This window comes from Mercenaria mercenaria, unplaced genomic scaffold (genome assembly GCF_021730395.1).
Source record: "Mercenaria mercenaria strain notata unplaced genomic scaffold, MADL_Memer_1 contig_1997, whole genome shotgun sequence".
In the NCBI taxonomy this organism is placed as follows: domain Eukaryota; kingdom Metazoa; phylum Mollusca; class Bivalvia; order Venerida; family Veneridae; genus Mercenaria; species Mercenaria mercenaria.
Window position 1 is genome coordinate 1 of NW_026460022.1, and position 10,335 is coordinate 10,335.

Here is a 10,335-nt window from a genome sequence, read left to right on the forward strand (position 1 = left end):
GATCGTATTTGGCCCAGAAATTGTATATATAGGACATGGTCATTCCTTGACAAAACTGTCAAGTTGATTTGCAAGAATTGGCTTCGTTTTAATAGAAATAAATGAAAAACTTTACCTACCGATTTACAGCTGGGTTATATTTCCAGCTGGGTTACATTTCCAGCGGTCGTCAGGATAGCCGGTTATCCAGTGTGGAATATGAGCTTTTGTTTCGAAACTACTTTAGAAATGCCAAATCAAGAAAACAGGTGACCGCGTCGGACCGCCGCGGCAATAATCAGTTTTCCGCTGTCGCTACTAATAGAACTATGGAGGATTTAGTGATCAATGCGTGTTAAATATACATATTTATAATCGAGGCAGTTTACCTCGAGTAAGGCGTTACATACGTTTTTAAATCTGCATCGTAAACATTAGTAAAAATAATCTCATGTGTTTCGATCCGTAGTATATAGTCTGTCAGTAATTAAGTTTAAAGCAGTCTTAAGAATTATAGCATTAATTTTCAGATATCTAACTTTTTTTTTGTTGTTGTCGAACGATCTGGAGGCCAGTGCCTTTAAAGGCTAGAATGCACTTTACCGGTACGCACTTCCTGCTAGGATTTTTAAAGTCAGGGTGTGCCTTTACAATCACTTAGATAAATTGTAACAATAATCTATTCAATAAACAAAAAACAAGAAGAACGGGGCTGTGGGGGCGGTAGCCTCCATAAGAATAAAGAGAGAGTATTTATTGAAAGTGCGTACCGGTAAAATGCAGGTGTCCCCCTTTAAACGAAGGACACGCTATTTTTTACCTTAAAAATGTTTATTTGAGCAATAAATCCATCGATACTTGTTTCATTACATTTATGCAACACTGGAGACTTGTAACAATGCGTAAAGCAATCTTACACCTATTACTGGATCTTACGGGCGTATTTAGTTTTAGGAATATTACCCAAGAAATGAAGCCTTAAGTGCGTTAACAAAGAGACCGAACCGATGCATTGTTGCCATATCAATTCAAGTAAGTTTTACAAAGATAACTCGAAACATGTAGCCTATAACGCATAAATAATACGAGACAATGCAGATTTTAACAAGTTTCAGGGTAGTAGTTCTATCGAAGTAAAATTACGGAAGCGGACTGAAGTTTTGTAACAGTACATATTCCATTTAAGTTTTGCGATGAGTACTTTTAAAGATTAAGGTTTAAAATTTGATACTTCTGGTATGACAAAAATAGGCCTTGAAATAACTTAATCTTATACATTTTTTGATATTTTCATAAAGATAATAATTCCGTACTTCGATTCTATTGTGCTGTAGCGTATTTTGATTTCGAACTCAATGTTGCTCTTCCATCTGCACAGTCACGCATAGCGGTTTTGTTACGTTCTCCTTCTATAAGAACATGTAGGTTTAGAATATGTTAATTTAGTGGAGTTTGTGCACAGTTAAGCTTTTTAAACCCCACCGGTGGTGTTTAAGCCACTGATCAATCTAATTTGGTGCCTACTTGTATTCCTTACTGTGTTTGTTTTAATTTCATCGTCGTTTACTACATTCAGTAAATATCCATGTAAACATCCATCCACACGCTGCTGTAGACTGGCTTCATTTTCTACCCCAGCTTGAACCCGTTAAACTTTTTTGAACCGTTTTCATTCCTGTCATTGTTACCTTATGATTTCCTTTGTATACAATGTAAAGCTTGATTGCATTCAAATAAGAAAGGTAGACAAGACACCTACATCCCAGATAGCAGACATGCGATGGCCCAACGTTGGGCCAACTGCAGACTCTTTGTTGGCCCAACGAATATTTCCAACGTTGGCCCAACGCCATTTTGCTAATTGGCGCAACGTTGGCCAAACTGTTGGTGCACCGTTGGTCCAACGACTGGTATCCTACACTTATCGTTGGCCTTCCATTGGGCCAACTACTGGTATCCTACACTTATCGTTGGCCCTCCATTGGGCCAACAACATTTTTTCGTCTATCATGGTTGGTCCTATGTTGGGCCAACTCTATTTCTTTGTTGGCCGAAAGAAGGATGCCAATGCTATCCCAACGATTACGAATTTGAAAAAATAGACTAAAACTAAAATTATTTAGTACACATTTTATTTTCAAATAATTGTAATTTTGTTTAACATTTAACAAGAAGAAATCTAACTTTTATTTAACGTTTGTTTGCAAGTTTCCTGAAGAAATATAACCGAATATTTCATCACTACAACATGTAAAATATTTATTCCAGCCATTTATAAATCTATTTTTCTTTTCTCAGCCACTGATTAAATCCTATTAAAATGAATTACTGTCTGTATTTTAACTCATTATATATCCAAGTTCTGTCTGATCGTTTTCTTTTCTCACTGAAGTTGCAGCTTTCTATGTTTTCTTTTTTTTCCCCTGTGCCCCACAGTGCTAGGCGCTCAATTATTACTGTCTTGAACAGCATCCTGTAAAAAACGAAAATCATAATGTTGATTGAACCATCTACGTCATATTGATAACAATAACTATACAGATACACATAAACCTCTGGACATAAACTGTATGAAATTTATATTTGTCTGTATTTAACCGAGAAAAATATGTTAAAATTAACGAGAATATGAGTTATTTTATTTACAGAACTAAATACTCAACACTAGTGCCATCCGCCAGTTTTAGATAAAAGTATTCAACATATGTTCATGTCACATAGATACTACATGCATACAGGCTATAAAAACAATTTCTCTATAAGATTCAACATTTTTATAAAAAATATTCAAAAACTTATACTTACAGTTTATAGCTAATAGATCGGGTTTTTGTTAACATGTATAGTTTCCTTTACTTCAAATGCCTATGCAGCTAGAAATCTCGCCTAGAGAGTAAAATTAACCGCATTTTCTGGGATTTCTTACATAACTTTGGTTAACGATAGTTCATGTTCTCGAATATTCAACAGATTTATTGTAAACATTTTATGATTGTATAAAATTAGATATTTGTTATTATAATATAATTGCTTCTATCTTTATCTAATAATAGCAGTTTTTTTCTTCAATATTTTTTTCACAAATTAGATTCTTCAGGTAGAAGATTTGAAATAGTTCAAAATATCATTACGGCTGCAGATAAGTATTAAGTTTAATTAGTCCAAACTATCAGATTACGAATCGGTACAAAAAAAGTATTTAATTATTAATTAAATACTGCATGTTACACCTACACAACGTGTTTACCTGTACGGGCTTGTGATAAAACAGTGACCTGTAAAATATATTATTATTATATTATTATGACTTCTAATGGGCCAACGTTGGGCCAACGATGTTTTCTCTGTGTAAGTCTTTCCCTGAAAATCAGTATTGGGCCAATGCAGAGATATATTTGACTGAAATTTAAAATTGGTTCAACGTTGGCCCAACCGCTGTATTTACAATACTTATTATTCATTGTTGGGCCACGATCCTTTGACGGTTTTCCGTCGTTGGCCCGATAACTTCATGTTTACAGGGATATAGTGTTACATTTAATCTAGGTGTATTGAACGTTGTGAAACTTCCTGTTGAAATAGGGTTAAATTAGAAATGGTTTGATTGGATTAAATCTTGGAATTACAAACTGATATGCAAGCATTCAACGACGGATAATTACGTTTTCAGTTTATAAAACATACTGTCAGAAGTTCGAGTGCCAAATGGCTTCAAAATAGAAGTTACTGCCTTGTGTATATGGTTGTTTATTACATATAATGTAGATACGGTAAAATTAACTAATCTTACACAAGTCACACATCGAAAAGGATTTAAGATGATTTTATCTTATTGACATTTAATACATTCCTTTTAACTGTTTCGGCTATTCAACTATTTTACATTGCATTATGTTGCGTTATGTTTGAATTTAGAAACTAGACAAAAAGTTTGATTTAGTGACGTCAATGAAACAACGAGTCTTTTCGTTTATGAGAATAAAGAACATTATGGGAACAAAAATTGTTTAATAGCATAAATGAAGAATGGATTCACAAAACTCATTGGCACCTGATATAGACAAGAATTACGAAGTGTTGAAAAGTTATGAAAATATACAATTATCATCAGTGAACAATGCATCATTAAGAGATGATAAAAGTAACGCAATCAAAAGTGACATGTATATAACCCCTGTGTTAGACAAAGAATCACCACAATCACGAGGAATAGAATTAATAGAAAAATCTCCGGCTGAACATCATTCAAGAAATCCTGATACAATTATTGGAGGCTACCTCTCTTTTCCATCTGCAAATAAAGTCGGCAGAGAAAATACTTTTGTTGACATTGCATCTTCAGCTAGCAAAGTAAACACGTATGAAAAGTTGAATAAGTCTACAGCAGACACAAGAGATGATGAGGTGTACGCAACAATAAACAACGAAAACGTTTTGGATAGTGAAAACTCGAACGCGGCAACATCAAATAGGCACAAGCCGTATGAACGAGTGAGTACATAAAAACCTTTTAATAAATTATCCACTGACTTAATTATTGTTACGCACCAAGCTACATGCAGTTCTAAGACTTAATGTATGGAAAAGATCCGCGCGTCGACCCTACAAAGCATCAAGGCCTCCGCTTGATTTATCGCCTGATTTACTTCAGCTGTGCGGGAAATAAACCTGAAAGTTTTAGCCAGAGTGTTTAAATGTCCGAGCATCTGAACGAGGAACCACTGAACCACAAGAAGGCCTTGTTTTCGTTCTTACATGCACATTGCAGTATTATAATAAAAATCATGCGAAATCTTATGTCTGTGAGTAGTAATAAACAAGACGCAATGAAGCAATTTGACGTCATAAATGACTTCCTAATGTTCTCTTACTGATCCACGCTTAAATCGTTGTTTTTTGTATAATATACACTGGTTAGCTTCCTTCTTTATTTAACTGAAAAAAATCTACGCACGTTAGAATGCAGATTTTATCACCATTGTTTACCTTCTTTGTTCAAGTAACTAAATGATAAATAAACAAATGTAACGATATGTAACTTTAATGGCTACAAGCGTAATATAGAAACGATTTACTAGCCTGATATATAGAGAATACTAGATTAGTGTCATATAAATTCAAATTTATCAGGTAAGTCTGTTACAGCCGAAACATTTAGCATGTCGTAGACGAACCTAATAAATTTAAATTTATAGAGGCAGTAACCTAATGTCCTATCATTTCTACTATGTGATTTAAGATCATTTTTAATGAACATTACCCACCAACTAGGTATGTGTCTGTCTTAAACAAGGTGCAAAGATAACTATTTTTAAATTCTTTGACTTGGGTCCTTGTGGCATTTTAGATTTAAAAAATGCTCATTTAACCTAATGCATATTAAAGCATTCGCTGAAAACTCTTGAAAGAACGAAAGAAAAACTGCCAACATTTAATATTGGCGGAATTTCTCGAATTTGAAATGGATCTTCGCAGATTTTCCTTACTAAACGTTTTCAGTAGATTAAATGTAAAATTTTACAAAAAAACAAAATAAAGTAGTATATAACACAGTATGTTTTATTGCAGTTATTTGGTCAGAAATATGCTCTTGAATAAATAGATCCTATGTTTAAAAAAGTATATAGAGAACAACAGTAGGATAAATAGAACATTAGGTTACTGTCTTATAAATTTAAATTTATTAAGTGAGTCGGAGAAAATATAAAAGTCGAGGCTCTGCTAACCTAATGTTCTATTTATCCTACCTTCTGATCTAAAATTATTCTTTAATTAAAATTCAAAATTTACCATCAACTAGATCTGAGCCTGTCTTGCACAGAAATAAAAATTAATACGCCCCACCATTACACAAATAGGTCTTTAAAATAAAAATATTATAAAATAATAGCTGAAAAACAAAGGCTAACCTTGTTTTGCTTTGTTTCCGACTTCTCTGTTCTGCTGAACATTAAAGAATAATTTTAATTTACTGTCAAGTGGAGTTTTGTCCGAAGTTCAGTTGCATGTCGGATTACCCATCCTCACCAAGTAAACGATTGACGTGACTTAAACACACGCCATAACGCCGTTTGACAGAACAAATAGGCAAACCGTCTCCTCGATAATTTTATTCAATTGCATAACACTCCATTCCAGATGCAATATATTCCTAGATTTTAGTGCAGAAAGCTAAAATCCTGAACAAACGCTATACATGGGCCAATTTGTTTCACTCAACCCGGGGCACGCCGGTCACGTGGGCGGCAAGAAAAAAATCTCGCCGGTTTATTAATAAAACGAACGTTTCGGCGTACGCCGGCCACGTGAACTGCAAATATAAAAAAAATCAATTTATTATGATTTTCTCTTGTGGCCTGTTCCAAATAAGTTAGCAAACAGTTCTTGCAGTATGTTTCTACATTTACGGGTACAACCCAAATTTTCAAATGTTTATCCGATTTTATATCGCGAAAATATATGATTTGCCGCTTTTGCCTATCTCGCAAGACCGGCGCACATCGGCGTACGCCGGATAGACCCGGGCAGTGCCGGCAAGCCAAACGAACGCCTAGCCGGTTGTACGCGGCGAAACGGCATACACCGCAAAAGTGTAACGAATTGGCCCTATGAGTCACTTTCCGTTTCTCCGAGCGTTTCCGTTATAAAAACTTTCTGTAGTAATTGCAAATACGGTATTCATACACTAAACATTTGTGACATGGTCTCACGTACCTAATAAAAGCGCGTTTATAAAAATAATTGCATAAATATATCTTTTAGCAGTTATTCTCAAAAACAAGATGGAGTCGTTTTAAAAAAAAAATCCAAAAAGTGGTCCGCCAAGCTTTATCTAGTCACTGACCAGATAAAGCAAAATTTATCTGACTCCTTGATTTTTGCCTTTATTTTGCATGAAGGTAGGATATATATATATATAATATATATGTAGATATATAGATTTAAATCTACGGTCTGTTCCTTATAACATATTACTTATAGTAGGCTCGTGACGAAAAAATAGAAAACACGCTATAGCTCACCTTTCTTTTTTTCTGAAATAGCCTGCTAATGTACATGTAATGTTTATTAATGTAGCTGCCGATTTCTAGTGATGGAGATTTATTGTAAACAAATAATCATTACGGCGTTTTTACTTTGCATACATAAAATTTCTTGTATAAAACGAGCGCTTGAAGTGTTAGATAACATAAAACGCGAATCACGTCAGGAATTAGAAAAATATATCGTCATCTATTCAAAAAAAGGACAAACGTTACATTGTATCTATTACGAAAACATGGATATGCTCAAAGAATACGCAGCCCTAAATGTTTACAGTCTTTAGACATAATTGACATGTTTTGTTTTTCATCGGAAGACTCGACAAAATGATGGAAATGGACAAAGGAGAAAATGCGGCAAAAGGATCTTTGTTGTGGGACTTGTTGTAATATTAGTGTTAATCACAATTTCATCAGTGGCTACTACAATTTTTGTTTTTACATCAAAAGATCAAGGTAAAGGTAATATATATTTTCCATTTAATCAACTTTTGATTAGAAACCTTTGTGACGGCCATCGAATTATATAATTATGTTTATTGTCGAATTTCACAGGGAAAAAGCACCTAAACTATTCATTTTTACTTTTTTGAAGCGTATATTGAATCCCAAGGCCTAATTACTAATTTTCAAAGCAGTCTTTGCAAAATTGCTCATATTCTTCGAAGGAAAATATCATTCTTGATGTACTTGTCAAAAAAACAAAAAACATCTTTAGTCTTTGGAAACATGGTATTTTTAATGACTTTGACGACTTAGATTTAAAAGGATGTCTTCCAATATTTTAAAGTTCGTGGTGATTTTATGGCTCTTTCGATCAGGAACATGGCGTTCCGCAAAGTTTTATTTTTGTAGATAACCCATTTAAGCATTAAGGTTAATAATAGTGTTAAATGTTTGTTACCTGCTGGAAAAGATTGTTCATTACATGTCAACGACTTTTTGATATGTTATCGTTCGAAAAATATGCGTTCAATAGGGCCACTAGAAATGGTTTTAAATTTTCTAAATCTGTAAAACTTAATGTGTCCACTTTTGTCAATTACTGAAACAATATGGGGAGCCACACCTTTTTTCTAGGGTGTAGATCTACAAAATAGTTGTTGTTCTCGAAGCAAAGTTTTTTTCGTATTATGCTTGATAAAACACTTTTCATACCACATTTAAAATATCTGAAAGGCAAAAGGATTACTGAATCTTTTAAAAATAACTTCAAATACCGATTGGAGAACCGACCGCAGTTTTACTAAGACTCTGCGCAGTTTGATTAGATTCGAGCTAGATGATGGTTGTATTGTTTATGGTTCGGCAAAAAAGTCTTATATACAAATACATGTATTCAGTACCATTAAAAATCAATTCACATATTGAATGTATTATATACTGACTAAAGGTTAGGGTTAGGTTTAACATAGGTTTAATAGTGTACATTAAATGCGTGCGTACACTCAATGCGGTAGATTTAATGCTGACCACCCTCCTATGTGAATTTGATATTACTTTTTAAGCATTTCTACACTTTATTGTGATTTTATACGAACGGCGTTATTGTTGTTCGTCTTAAATCCCTTAAATGTTTGATATCTGTCAAATATAATTATGAGTGTCTGCAACACACGCCTTTTCCACAAAAGACTTCACCGTTTACGCCTAGCGATAATGTGAAAATTGATAGTGTTACTTTATTTTTCAAGGACATTATTTCAAATTAAAGTAAGTACAACTGTTAATAAAATACGATAGACCTGCATAGAAAACTTTAAACTTTGCTTAATTTGTTTTTGCAATATAGGAAAATTTACAACAGAGAATGACGTTACATCCGTTGAGTCTAGCAATACGGGTTTGACCAATTCGATACCAACAAAGCCCTTCTCGACATCGATCCCGACAACATCTACCACAAAGTTAGCTCCAGAACATACAGGTAGATCTAGTTATATATTTGATGGAATATACAATCATGTATTTTAACTGCTCGCCTAATGCCATAGTAAATAGTAGTTATTTTGTTTAAATTAAAGTATGAGGTCACTTTGCTTATTTTTGTCAAGTATAAAAGGTGAAGGACGAATGACCTAAGACGCGTTGTCTTTTAGTCAATCAGCACGGAGAACATACGCATCGCCGAACCTTCAACAACCTGTTAACATAATAGACGGACTTAACATTTAAGTAAATTGAAGTAGAAACAGCTGCTTTAACTAATTGATATACCCCTTCATAAATTGCACACCATTGCTGTTTTCTACGAGCAATAACTTGTCAGTCAAGAAAATGCGAATGCTAAAACTGGTTGCTCCACCGGTTCACTTACTCCAGAAGAGCCTGGGTATTACTGCAAAGACTCCATTTCAGTACTAAAACCTACATCTACAGACACTTCATACTTGAGACAGCGTGTGATTCGACCTCTACATGGGGATTACCGAAAGACAATTATATTCTGTGCATAAGCATTAGTTGAGATGACAGCTGTGTTGAAAAATCATCAGTCAGTTGTGCTGAGATGACACCAGTTTAAACATAGGAGGCATTATATCATGATAAGATATATCTTTTGTCTGCAAATGAAATGCCCTTCACTTTGCAATGATTTGGTCTACTGATGAAAATATATCAAATGTTTAAAATAAATTCTGTCGTTTGGACCTTCAAACGTATAAATGATAATAGAAATTTAACCTACTCTTTTGTACTTTATAGTTGCATTTGAGAACTCCTTGTACATGTTCAATATCGGTGAGAAAGAATCGATTACATGTGGCGTCCAGAATATGCCGGACTGGAAATGAATAGAGATAAGAAGGGGGGGATTTTTGAATTTAAATCTTTGGGCCCGTAAATGTCCCGATCAATCATTGGACTGGGAAATGAACCCATATAATTTTTGGTGGCGGTAAATGAAAGAAATTTTTGCTAAGTTTCAGCTACATTAGCTGTTTTTTTTCGACGTTGGGATGTGTAGGGGCCCACTGGGGGAAAAAAATGGTTAATATAGGGGGAGTGTAGGGGACCCGTATTTTCCCCGTATTCCGGGAAAAGAAAATAGGGAAAACAAAATTTTACGGGCGTTTTTTCGGGGCTTGTTTTTTTTAAAAATTTCCCTTTATACAAATTTAAAATTTACGGATTTCCGTTTAATATGAAATACGGAATTTTTTGGGTATACATCCCCCGTATATTTTTTGAAATAGGGGAAAAATTTAAAAAAAGGGTTATTCTGAGTTTTTAAACACCGTATTTTCCCCGTATTTTTTGGTGGGGGGAAATTACAAAAATTCCGTTATTACGAAAATACGGGACGAAAATT

The 10,335-nt window shown here is 34.1% G+C and overlaps 1 protein-coding gene across 2 annotated transcripts; it reads left to right on the top strand.

The window, feature by feature from the left end:
* Positions 1-3,547: 3,547 nt before the first annotated feature.
* On the top strand, positions 3,548-9,832 carry LOC128552066 (uncharacterized). Of its 2 annotated transcripts, none has more exons than XM_053533064.1 (4): positions 3,548-4,470; positions 7,340-7,484; positions 8,815-8,949; positions 9,729-9,832. In XM_053533064.1, exons 1-4 carry the CDS (start codon positions 4,006-4,008, stop codon positions 9,815-9,817), a joined length of 834 nt encoding a protein of 277 aa, XP_053389039.1. In that variant the 5' UTR covers positions 3,548-4,005; the 3' UTR covers positions 9,818-9,832. The 2 variants fall into 2 exon arrangements, with proteins under 2 accessions (XP_053389039.1, XP_053389040.1); XM_053533065.1 differs by having other exon boundaries at positions 7,340-7,478.
* The last annotated feature ends 503 nt before the right edge of the window (positions 9,833-10,335 follow it).

Bases quoted from the DNA above. Each gene is read 5' to 3' on its own strand.
- LOC128552066 (XM_053533064.1), top strand. From the start codon at position 4,006: ATGGATTCACAAAACTCATTGGCACCTGATATAGACAAGAATTACGAA. The intron at 4,471-7,339 runs GTGAGTACATAA...TTTCATCGGAAG, and splicing joins GGCACAAGCCGTATGAACGA to ACTCGACAAAATGATGGAAA. The intron at 7,485-8,814 runs GTAATATATATT...TTTGCAATATAG, and splicing joins ATCAAAAGATCAAGGTAAAG to GAAAATTTACAACAGAGAAT.